Source organism: Neopsephotus bourkii, unplaced genomic scaffold (genome assembly GCF_033783945.1).
Source record: "Neopsephotus bourkii isolate Nb327-2 ecotype Australia unplaced genomic scaffold, CSIRO-AGI_Nbou_v1 NB_595, whole genome shotgun sequence".
Lineage (NCBI taxonomy): Eukaryota > Metazoa > Chordata > Aves > Psittaciformes > Psittacidae > Neopsephotus > Neopsephotus bourkii.
This window is the reverse complement of record NW_026901096.1, coordinates 1,277,521-1,290,885: the sequence shown is the minus strand read 5'-3', so window position 1 is coordinate 1,290,885 and position 13,365 is coordinate 1,277,521. Positions and strand designations below refer to the sequence as shown.

General features: G+C 39.5%; 1 protein-coding gene across 2 annotated transcripts in view; it reads left to right on the top strand.

The window, feature by feature from the left end:
* Positions 1-13,365, top strand: part of LPIN1 (lipin 1) — an 80,811-nt gene that overhangs the window by 18,201 nt on the left and 49,245 nt on the right. For both annotated transcript variants that reach the window (XM_061351732.1, XM_061351734.1), the window contains exon 2: positions 4,825-4,881. In XM_061351732.1, coding sequence (XP_061207716.1) covers positions 4,825-4,881 — 57 coding nt within the window. The remainder of the gene's footprint in view (positions 1-4,824; positions 4,882-13,365) is intronic.

Genomic DNA, 13,365 nt, shown 5'->3' with positions numbered 1-13,365 from the left:
TAGTTACATTTCTTTGAGGTTATTCACTGATATCCTAAGCTCCACCTGACTCTAGTTACACCTCTCCAGGAAAACTTAATGTCTTACTTATCAGTCAAACCTGACTATTCCAGGTACTAGGAAATGTTTTAGGTCATTTAGAAACATAATTTGGTCATGTGCTGAGTTTAGGATTGTCATCTTATCTTGAAAGAAGCTGGCCTTCTTTCCCCCTTGTGGCTTAAAAGATACTCTATAGTGGAGATAGTATCCTCTCACCAAAGATACTGGCTCTGGGTCTCTGTGGAAGAACAGATCAGCTGCTCTGCAGAGAACTTATAAATCACCTCTGGGCATCAGAGGTGGGTCATACAATTGTCTTGCAAAATCAGATGTTCCTTAAGGGAAGAAATAGGATGTCTCTATTTGGTATTAGCAGCAATGAAGAACACATGCAGCATGTACTTAACTCCATTAAATGGCATGATTGCTGTAGGAACCAGATTTAAATTAGCTGAATAATTCACAAATGAGTAATTGTGTTGACAACATCTATTGCATCAGTGTGATGAGTTAAACACCAGTCAGGTGATGTGAGACTGAGTCAGAAGTTTGAGACAGAACAGCCTCCTAGGTCGCCCAACCCTTCCCTTGGCTACTCTGCCATCCTTCCTTACAACTTGTTTCTGCAATGTTTTCTTAGTCACATTCAAAGTATTTAATGTAACAGGGTTTTTGCCACCAGTTTCTGATTTCTAGGAAGCTGCTCCTGAAAATGCAGCCTCATCCTCCTGTGTCACTTTGTCACAGAATAATGGACTACAAGGCTAGAAGAGACAGAGAGATCATCTGGTCCATTTCTGTGCCTACCGGCAAATTCAACTATAATTAAAACATTTCTGACAAATGCTTGTTCAGGCTGCTCTGAAAGACCTCAGCCTCTTCTAGCAAGCCACATCAGAGCTTGCCTACTCCTCATAAAGTTTTCCTAATGCCTAAATGTTTCCTGTGACATGTCATGCTCACTGCATCTCAGTATCTCTTCCAAGGAGACATGGAATACACTTACCCCCTTTTCTTTTTTTCCTTTGCAATATTATTGTATAAGATACTTTTCACTCTAGTGAGAGTATGAAGTATCTGGCATGTATCATGCTGTATCTGTAATTTCTCGTTTTACTCATCTTCTATCAAATAAGAAATCTCTTAATTCTTAAACATCTAATTTCTCTAAATTCTAAAAATATTTAGCTGAGAAAAGTACAGCTTGGCTTAATGCCGCCAGAGCAGGCAAGACAGGGTCATAAAGCCTCTCTTTTGGGGTCAAAAGGCAACTACTGCATTGCACCACAAGTTACAATTTTCTTATGAATATTAATGTTAGACATCAGGAGAACTGAGCAACAGGACTTGTGACACACTCCTGGAAGGAGGAAAATTCAGGTAGCTCAGAGGATATCTGGATTTGCTGGGTAGACTGGTGCCAGTGAACTAAACAGTGACAGTGCCCATCCTTTGGCTTTGATGCTACCTGGTGTGATCTAGTCACCTCCATGCTATTAAGCACCTTCAACCTCAAAACCAGTTGACCCCATTCAGATTCCTGTTGGAAATGCTCTGTGCTCATTCCCAAACTGGGAGCTGCTAGCTGGCTGGGGCTGCAGCCATGCCAAGCACTATTCTTCCAGTGTCAGGGCACAGACCAGAGTGTCCCAGTGCCTCCGCCTCTGCCTTCACTATGTTTAGTTTTCTTGTACGGGAATAGCCCTTGTGTCCTGTTTCACCAGCTTAAGTGAAAGTTCATCTTTTCCTTACAATAGCTTTGTTCTCTAAGGTCAGCAGGGTGACTACAGACTGGCATGGCTGAAAAACAGATCTGACACATCATGTCTACTTCAAATTAATTTTTACTCATGTCAGTTTGCATTTCCAAGCTTACTAAATAGGAAAGGCAGACAATCAATTTATAACAGTCACACTAAACAATGGAGAAAATATCATTCAATAAACACTAAAATTTTCCATTAATTGCATGACTGAATGAAAGCTCCTTAGGGCTGTTTTTCAAATGTGATCACACAACTCTAAAGATCAAATGCTTAATAGCAACATCAACTGTACTTTTAGACTGCTGGCAGGGATCCTGGAGAGTCGCGTGGTTGTTACAGCAGTACACAAAGAATGTTTTACAGGGCTGTCTCCAATCACTGTTTTTTCAGAGGAACTGAATGCACAGGCAGCAGCACTATTGTACAATTACCAACTCTGTTGCAACTCACTGTTGACTTCCCTGCTAATGAAACGTAACAATTTTCCTGTGGCAGTTCCTATAATTGTGTTTCTGAAATTTATTTATTTATTTATTACATCAAGACACTTTGTTTTTAAGAAAGAAAGGGAAGAGAATGAGAGAAAGAGGAAACAAAAGTGAAGGAAGAGAGAAAGGAGGAGAAAAACAGAAGGGATGGACAGAGGGAGTGAGGGAGGGAAGAAGAAGAGAGAAAAGAAGAAAGGGAGGGAAGGAGGAGGGAGGGAGGGAAAAAGGAGACGGACAAGGAGGGAGGGTCAGTCTAGTCCTTTCAAGAATACAGATACTTGAAATCTCATCTGAGCTGTTTTCTAGTTGGGTGGAATGCAAACCAGACTGCAAAGTCTGGGGAATGAGGAAGAAGGGATGAATTAATTCAAAAAAACCCTCTCCCAACAGGTCCCTGATGTTGTGAGTAAGAAAGCAGCACTTCCTAGTGTACTCCTGGCCTCACAGGCGCTCCTTCCAGCCCATCCTCCATGCAACTATTCTGGACCTAGTAGTGTGCACAGGTGCCAGATTGGTGCCCTAACTCGTTCTTGTTTTGCACAGATTATTTCCTTTAGGAAATCCAGAGGCCACAGATAAACTGTGGGGCTAGCATTTTCCAAGGAATGAACCCAGTTGTTCACAAATACTGCATCCAGCTGGCACGTCTGGGTTTCCTTCTTACATGGTCAAGACATGGACAGGGCTTGCACTTCTCCCTGGGAGGTGGAAGTGCTCCTAGAATTAAAGATGTGACAAAGACTAAAGACATACACAGACACCCACATCTCAGTCTGTGTAAAATGGGATGAAACTGTGATATTTCTTGTTCTAAAATATTTAGTGTTATCACTGAACAGTCAGCTGCTATGGTATTTTCAAGTCACCATCTTGGTCAGCAAAGCAGCACAATACCTCTTAAACCCAAACAGGCACATGCAATAGGAAAATGTAATTCTATGAAATCCAGCATTTGTATTCAACACGCATCTGTATTTCAGTGAATAATATAGCCTGCAAGGCTATTTCTGTTCATTTAATTGGTGTAATAATGCCAGTATTTTTGTTCTGCATAGAAAGGATAGAGTTGTTGTTAAAAAACAGTGGGCCATATGGAAAGAGATCTGTTTCTAATTTGGATGCTAACTTCCTTTGTAATGCAGAGTAAGTCATTTAATCAGGGTGTATCTTAGTTTCTTCATTTGAAAAATTGAATTAATAATACCTCCTGGCCCACGAAGTTGTTGACAGACTCAGTAATTTGTGTTTGAATAGTGTGGTGCAAATCCTAATGGAATGCTCAAATACAAGGTATTATCATGCAGAGAAGACCTATGTGCTAGACTTCTACTGTCTTCTTGTGATAGTGCCAGCCCAAACTTACATTTCACATCACCCACACAAAATGTCATTCTACTTATACACATAACAGACTATGTGAGTGTAATGAACATTAGCAGAGCCCTTAAGAACTGTGCCTACCAGAACTGGTGAATTTGTTTCTGTAATGCTTGTTTTTCTATTTCTCATTTCTCCTTATTTGTTATTGTTCATTAGCTGTATTTAAATGAGGCAAAGTTCGGAAAAGGGATCATTTCATGCTTTTTCAGTTTGCTCAGTAGGATTCTGCAGAGCATTCTGGGTGTTATATAACTTGAGAATGATAGAAAGTATAATGACTTTGTTTGCTTTTATTGTTGAGCATTTGTGCTTGAAGAATGTTGAGATTTGAATATGAGGGAAAATGAATGTTTTCAGAACACGCACCACCAGCAAACTGGGGCCATATTTGAATTTTAATTTTTCTAAAGAACAAAGGGGAATCTTTTAAATTATTTATTCATATCATGGTATCATCCTGTAGAATTAGTCTTTTCAGTATAAAATTTCAGTGTGGAATAAAAAAATAGTACAAAATGCAATACAGAATTTCTCTTCAGTAACTTTTTTGTTTAAGCATGAATCCCATCACCTCAAGCATCACTGGAAGTTTATCTTTTTACTAGGTATTATTTTTTTCTACAATATATTTTGCAACTGTGTCTTCTTTAAAAATGAAGAAGATACTACACACTCCTGGGTATTCAGGAAGAGGTTGTCACAGTAATGGTGTGCCACCTCAGCTCTGTAAGTACAGTTGTTCTGTTAAGTCTCCTGTGCTGCCAGCCCCTGAACTCCAAGTTGTTTCAAAGGGGCTGAAATAATGCTCTTCCTGTCCCACAGAATTCCTTTTCTTGTCCTATTGGTTATTAGAGGTCTTCTTTGTTGTGGTCCACGCTTCTTCAGGTCTCACAGGCATCCCCTGCTTCCAAGCTCTTTCCCACCAGTGAATCAGATTAAATCCTTCTGCAAAACCCCTGAGAGAGAATTGAGAACATCTCAGTACAGATGAAAAGTGAGGATGGTGCAAGGAAATCACAAAGGAATCAAAGGAGAGGTATTCACTAGAGCACCTGGATTCCAAGGACCTAAATTGAGGCCTGGATACATTAACTTCTGTGAGTAGTTAATTAACTATTTTATTCCTCATTATTCTTTGTTTCTTTCAGATTCCATTGATGAAAGATCCTGGTTGGATTCGAAGTGTCTGGACTCGCAATCTAAATGTAGGAATTTAATCGTTCATTTGCTTTTTAACTCCAGTGCCCTAGGGCAGTCCTAGCTTGAAGCTTGGGTGGTTTTTGGGAAAACAGGGTAAAGGAGTGGCTAATTCTTGTCTACCTTCTGGTACACAGCACAGCATCTCGAAGTGTCACTTTTTGCATCCTGTCTTACTGTATGTCCACTGTGGTATTACTACTCCTGTGAAAGGTTGGGTGGCTCTGTGGAACTGGTTGCCCTCACATGTGGCTGGTACTAGCATGATAAGATTGGAAACAGACTAAAAATATATAAATCTGACACCTGACCTGGGCAATAAGCACAGAATCAGCAAACCTGTGGCCCATGTATGATACAAGACATGTCCCTTCTAGTGAATGTGTGCCCAGACACCCATGCTGCTGCTCTCCTGGAAGGCAGAGAACACATCTGTAAGTTGGTGGTCTTAGGACACAGCCATGAACTGGACAGAAGAACCTCTCAGGAGAAGCAATGAGAAAGGGAGAACAGCACTTCCCACCCCATTTATAGAACTACAACTGCTGAACAACTGGTAAAGGAGGGAAAAGAGGCAGATCCAAGAAACAAACTGATGATTTCCTAAGTTATTCTGGACTGTACTCCTCAGAGTGACCTACTCTGGTGAAGGTGGGAAGAATATTTAGTGGCTGGCACGTTTGAAATCACAGCTAGAACCAAAGCACTTCTACCCAGCACCAATTAAAGCCATGTAGACACATCTGCTTAGCTGAACTATTGCAGTCATTTGTACAGCTCTGTGTAGGTTTCACAGATGTATTAACCTGGGTGGAGTACAGTGTTAACATTGCTATACTGCTGTCTCACATAGATCCCACTCAGGTGTTTCTGTACAGCCTACATAGTGCGGTATAGGATATATTCTATGCTTTACAGAGGAAACTTCCTGATCCAGGAATCTGTGGTGACTTGCATGTAGCTCCTTGGTGTGCTAGCTGGTTGGTAGAGCTTGACAGCTTTTCGATTTGGGCCTGGCAGATGTAGGTCAAGATTTCCACAGAGGTATGCCAACTTTTACAAAAGGAGCTAACCTTTACAATGAGTTTGGTACTAAAATGTCACACAAACTGAACAGGTGGATAAGGCAAAGAAGCAGTCTGAAATGAAGGTGAGGTTGATCGCTCTTGCAGGGGTTGGGTTTGAACATTCAATTCAGTAGCTGAGCTATGCAGACAGAAAGTTACCTGGGAATTCAAAATGCCAGTAAAATAAACAGGGAAGGAATTCCTGTTAGCAAAGGACAGCATAAAATCTGAAGATTAAACACATGTAAAGCAATGCTACATATGTGATCTTTCCTTTCCAAACTTTGGGAACATTCAGATCTACATTCAGGTGAGGTTCTGAACTTCACAAAAACATCTCCTGGGTAACCATAACACGCCATGTGAACTTGTATTGCAACTTTGAAAGAACTGAGGAGAATGCGTTCTTGCAGTAAGATTATACTTTAAGAAGAATTTTAAGTTTATGGTTTATTTGGGCAAAATTTTAAATTCACTTTTATATATTGTTACATTGTTTGTCCTAGATTTCTCATAATGTAGTACACAAACACATGAAGAAGAGGAGGAGGAAGAATTTTGTAATGTGGATGTGCTACATTGAAAATGTGCTACACAGAAGATAGATAATGGAAAATTAGCAAACTACTAGCAATAAAAAAGTCCCAAAGATATCGCAGACAAGGGATGTGTTTGTACTTGCTGTGCCTATGTCTGTGCAGGTATGCAGCAGTAAAACGGAAAGTGAGAAAACCCTATCAAACTGAATCTGCCATAGGAAGCAGGACAAATTACATCTGACCTGGACAAGGCTGATGAGCAATAAGCGTGATCCCAACCCCATGCAATCAACATGCAAAACATGCAGGGTGAATGAGCTGGGCCATCACTGCAGGGGAGGGGCAGCTGGTATCACCGGGATGACTGCACAGGGAGGCTTTTTTGTTTGTGCCCAAATTGCAGTGTGGGGGTGGGCAGGGGGAAAAACAGGGTGTCTGAAGAGTTCTAATCAGAAGCAGACATCTGCCTTGACATGACTCTGAGCTACCTGAACTCTGAGTGGGTATGACTTTGTTTTTTATTCTATGAACTAGAATTATTTTCATTATTTTCTGACCAGGCCTTTGTCTCTTGTACTATAGCACAGCTTGATAAAAGGTACTAGCTGCTTGCCTGTACCTAGTCTTGCTTTTGAAAAACAAATTCCACCTGTTTGAAACAATGAGCAAGACCATTTGCTTGTGTAATGCAGAGCTCACTCGCTTGAACGGGATTGTGTTGCTTTGTGTGAAGTGAGCAACAGGCCTGATACTTTTCAGACTCTAAGCTCACTAGGATGGGAATTCTCTTTGTGCATGATATGCTGAATACAATGTCACTGACATGTGAATAATAGTATAACAAGCTCATGTTGCTGTTGTGGGTAGAAGCTGAGAAGTTTGAGAGACTGCTCGTGGTATCTAGATTTGTCTGCAGTAGATAAACTGCACAGTAAACTGTAACAAGGGTAGTAGGAATGATTCTCTGAATGAAAGTCTCTGATGAATTCTCAGATTTGCATAAGGGGATATGTAATGCATACAGACCACCAGGACAAAGGCTTTCTACCTGGAAATGTTTAAGAACTACCTCTGCCAAATTTATGGAACAGGGATAAATGATTTCCACAGTGTGCTACTTCTTGAATGCCAGCTTCTCAAAATAACTCTGAAACTTCCAATTTTTAAAAAAAGTTTACATATGTATGTGCTTGTAAGAAGCTTCTTTCAAATTGTGAACAGAAATACACTGACACAGAGTTGACCCTCACTGGGTTTTATATAAGGGCAAGATCCAGAGAATGACACATAGCGCAGTCAGAATTCATTACACATTCATCTACAGTATTTTAATACTGGACTACCTAAAATTGTTTCAACTTTCTCTATTCAACACTGAATTAGATTTCCTTATAATGGATCATTGCCTCCCAACTGCCATTCAAATACATAATCATTTCCGGTCAGATTACATAGCCACAATAAGACCCTTTACATACAGGTGTCACTTGCAAAATCTTTTGTGCATTTTATTCTTCATGACTCTCATACTTCAGAATCATGAAATATAAATTCATGAAATTCAATTATTAATATTTGAAACCTGACACTGTCCATTAGGATAAAATTCTAACTTTTGCTCAGCTTTCAGCACAACAGCAAAAATCAGAAAAAGGCAGTCCTTCCTGTCAATCCACAGGCTCTAGTTCCCTATTATATACTTCATTTTCTAATCCCAAATTGGCTGATACATACTGTCACAGCAAGCCTAAGTTAAGTTTTCCAAATAATTATTTTAGATTGATGGAGATGAAATGCTGTTTAGCTGAAAGTCTAAAATAACATTCATTACTATGATCAGGGATTGTAGTGCTGTAACACTTCAGAGACTACACTAATTTTGACACCAAGAATATTTGAGGGAAGGATTTACTACTGAGTTAAAAGGGACACTTCTCCTACTCATGGAAGTTTGAACATGAAACTGAAATAAAGTACTATTTTCATGGTTTTGCAACGTCAATCACATGTATTAACTATATTAATACTCTGGATGTTGAAATAATAAAAATGAAGCCAGTTCCTCAGGTAATGTCACATGGATATGCATATTGTCACAGAAGATGTAGAAAAAGATAGCGAGTACAAAACCGAAATAAATGACAATGTTCCTGCTTTAACATACCTGATTGAGAGGTACCAGTGAGAGTTTTGTATCTTGGCATAAACCAGGGAAATGAACTGCTTAGACAAGAGAAAGACTACAGTAAACAACCTTATTTACTGATTAATTGCCCAGGCTTGATGTAAGTAATTAGAGAATTTAATGTCCTGTAAATGCATGTGCAGGATCTAATACTGTGCCTCAGCTCATTTCTAGCATTTTGACACAATCTTAATCAGGAACTTTATCAGTAACAATGCATTTTTGAGAACAAATCAGCCCACAACAGTAAGATTGTCAGCTCTGACAGCAAGCAAGACTGAAAAGATCATTTGCTTAAGCCAAATATGTTTTTAAAATATAACTTATTTTTTAATATAAATTTAAGACAAATATATTTTCAATGTATTTTAAAATATCATTGTTCCATGTAGCTCAAACTTTGCTGAGGAAATTATTATCACAAGCATTCAAAGGATGACTGTACTTTAACTCAAAAAACCACACAGTCCTTGGTATAAGCTGCAATCACTAAAATCCCCAATAATTGCCCAAATCCCCAATAATCCCCAAAAATCCCCAAGGAAATGCCTCTCAGAAAGGTTATCCTTCCACAGTATCTCCCTGAATCACGCGATACTGAATCTAGAGGTTAAAGATCAGAGAAATCTGAAATACGTGCTGCCAGATTATGGTGTCCTTACAGCTCAGCACACAAGGAATAATAGCACAGTGCAGGAAGACCTGAGTGCCAATGCTCTTGAACAGACAAAGCTTTTGCACCCTTACACCTGCCTCGCCATTACAGAAAGCCTCATGGAGGGAAAGCAGGCACCGTTTAGGGGGAGGCGCAGGATCCACACCTGCTGCATTGGGAAAAGTGAAAAAGTGCCTTTTTCCATCATACAGACAGGTATTTCAAAAAATGCCCTAACCTGGTTACATTTTACCACTTCAAATATTCCAAAAAGTTGAGTCTTAGTGAGAGTGCAAAAAACACCCAACAACCCAAAGAGTAGCAAGTGGTTGGATTATCTCTTTTTTTTTCCCCCAGCAAAACAAGTAAGATAGGGCTGAAGAAGGAAAGTTTCAGGCAAAGCTTACAGATGCCCTCCTATCATCCAGTTTATATGACAGCCTGAACTAATGACAGTACCTGAGATAGTGCAGAATCTTCTGACTTCAAAGCCAAGTAAACCTGTTGCTTCTCGTAAGTATAAGCAAGAGACAGAGCACCCCTTCATTCACCAGGATCCACACACAGAACAACCACTTCCATACTATGGTCTGCACTCAAGTGACAATTTTTTCTGTCACAGTGAGAAGCCCCAAATTATTGTTACTTTTATTATAAAACTGATTTTGGCCACTTCACTCTCACAGTGGAGTTACAGAATGAACTTCAAGCTGAGCTCTATTAGCATTTCATGCTTAGCTTACTGTAAGGAAAAGCTTTACACAAAGTATCTCTTCATCTCACTATTATCTTAACTTTGCTATAGATGTTATAGCTTTGTTATCTACAAGAAAGAGGTACTAGTTTGCATAGTAAGCAGGTAACAATACAGTGGGCTAATCAAGATATGCCACTTTATAGTCCCCAAGCAATAACTTTCAGAACCTGCTTGCAAAGATAATTCAGTCTCAGTAGGCAGTCTGATGCAGAAATTGCAGACATGAGGCTGAGAGGAAAGCAACAATCTTCTCAGCAGAAGGAGCTGGTTTCCAAATATATTTTCCACTTTAGGATTAACATTGTTCTTTTAGTTTTCAAGAGCTGCAAGACAGTAAAGAAAAGATTATACCCTTGGAAGTAGAACAGCTTTGAAGTACTCAAAGCGTGTTTTGCACTATTTTGTTCTAAACAAATAATACTGATGATCGTGCTTTTGATTTGCTGTCCTGTGAAAACAGTGTTCTGGGCAAATGCATAGATTTACTGGACTGATTAAAAGCTAGCTTCTGGGCTGGAAAGCATTTCAGTCCAAAACAGCACGGAGGAGTTTCCTACGGAGTTGTGTATGGTATCTCATTTCTTGTATGCGTGTGCATTTTAAGCATCACTATCTATTTTGCCTGAACAGAGTACAGGTCTGTGTGTGAAGATGCCTACACAGTTCTGGCTTTTGGCCAAGGAAAGAACATGGTAATGATTTCACTGTTATATCCTTAATCTCATACACTGTGGTTGTTTTGCTTTATCAGGTCTCAAGGTTTTCTAAGCTTCCTAAGATTATATTTAGGGAGATCAGCCTTGGTTATTTACAGATTTGGAGCTAAATTACATTCTGATGAGATTGGACTGGTAAAACTGGGCCTCCAACTGGGTTTATATATTTAGCCTCTCTTGTTTGTAACTTAAATATTCCTACACTCTTGCTTTGGCCATGTTTGACTCGTATGAGTCAACAGATGCCTCTGTTTCTCACTAAGTAAGCATTTCGTAGCAGAGAACTGAGTTTTGACTCTGCAAAGAGCTTCTAGGATATAAAGGAATCATTGAGGTTTTCATGGTTTTGCAAGCCTGGGTATGGATTTAGAGGAAAAAGAAAGGTTCTTTTGAGAACCTTCATCATCAAGACTGGTTATATTCTGAGGAGGAAGAAAAAAGCCACTTGTCTGGTAGTCTGTCAGCTACAGATCCTCTTTTGGGGATTGTATTTTAATGATGGGGAGGAACAATGTGTCTGTCACACAACCAAGTCCAAAAGTACTTGGTTCAAAATCAAGTTTGGTTATGCAATGCAAGCCCTGATGGCACGAGAACTGATAAGGGTGATATCGTCACAGGTGAGTGTTTTGCTACATGATGGGTGTCTCCTGCTCTGCCTTTAACTCCAGCTATAACAGTTCCTGGAAAATTACAGTCCTGAATTTGATCATTTGACACAATAACCCTCTCAGTTTCCCTTTTCATCTGTCACTCCCCTGTGTCATTAATGAGTTAAACCTTATAGTACTTCTGATGACATTGGGAAATGTGACAGTGAGGAAAGCAAAATCCAAAAGCTGAAGTTGGCAAAGTGTGAGGAGCTCAGGCAGGGCAGACTTGACGGCTGGTGCAGGCCAGAAGCATCTGCCTGAATGTTGCAGACTGGATACACTGCCAAAAAGCAAGATGATTTCATATAGAATAAAGTATGTCTTACATGGTTTTACATTGGACAAGGGTGGCATTCTTTCTCTTTTCAAAGGAAGTTGTTTACTGCTCAGATCTTCAAGCACCTGACATTGAAACAGAAGGGACAGCCAATCCCAGCAATAGAGATAAAGCAAACACAGCAGGACAGACCAAACTGTCAAGTTGAAGTCAAGGGCAGCCGAACATTTTACACATCTCTGTAGCTAAATATCATCTACATACACTTCTAAGAAAAAAAGTTCTCAAATTAAGCACTAAGAGGCAGATTAAATGCCAGGATTTACATGCTGCAATAACCAGCACTCTTGTGCCTTCAAATGAAGGGCAAACTGAAAAAAGGGAAAAGAAAAAGAAAGGGAAAAAATAATGTGAACTGGACAGAGAATTCAGTAGATTACGACAGGCAACTGTAGGTACTGTATAAAATTATCTATTTATGTTTATGTTAGGAGAACTATTCCTTTGTTGAGAGGGTGGAACAGCTAATTAGGTGACTATACAGAGTCCAATTACTTTCTGATGTTTACACTGGAATAAAACTAGATCAACTCTTAATTTATATTGCCTGAGCTAATCCGAGTTTAATGCTAATATAGAGGATGTCAACACCAGACTCCAGAGCCATCTCTGCTTATGAGTTAATCATAAATTAAAAGCTAAAAGCTCAACTTTTCTATTTACTGAATCATCATTACATGCACAGTGTACATGCATTGCCAATTGCATGCATTTATAACCCAGGTACTATGCTCTTGAACATGAATTCCAGTATTAGTGGGGAAAATGACAGACACTACTGATAATGTATTAAATTATTAATTTTTTGTTTAAGTAAGTGTTTCTTTTACTCACTGGTACATACATGCCAGGAAAATCTAGTGTCCCAAGCTAGAATGAAAAGCCTTTTTCTTCCCCTGCATGAACTTATGCAATGTTCTCTAGGAATCTGTTCTTGAGTTTTACTAAACTCTTCTGTGCTTGTAGATTTAAAAAAAATTAAAACCTGATTTTATTAATTCACAGAAGACTACACAGCTCAACTTTTCTCTTACTTGTATTTTCATAGTAACTATGAGCCCAGATCATAGGCTAGAACCTCACTGTGCCAGAACCTTACAGAGAGAATACGTAAACTGTAGGCTCTCTGGGCCAGGAATCAAGTTAGGTAATAATGGATGGGTATAAACAATCCAGCAAAGTAGGGGAACTGAAAACTTTCATGAGTGGGTCCTCTGAAAGTCTGTGGACTGTTTTAATTCAAACCTTGGGAAACAAACATGTTTCCCAATGCAATGCCTCCAGAAAGAAACCTGTCAAGGTGGAAATGTTACGGAAAGAAAATGATAATAGTTCAGAACTTCATTATTCCTGAGTTTGTTTTGGAATTACACTGCCAGGGACTGTTCTTTTGCAAGGGCACAGCATGCCTCCTGACTGTACTCCCTCAGCTATTTAGTTTTTTGGGTAATTCCAGATTACTTTTTAGGAACTGTTCCTAACTATAGCGTGCATCAGACTCTGCACTGGGCTGAGCCAAAACCACAGTCATGACCATGCTAAGGCATGGGTGGTATGGAAGACGTGCTTGTGCTTGGTCCTTT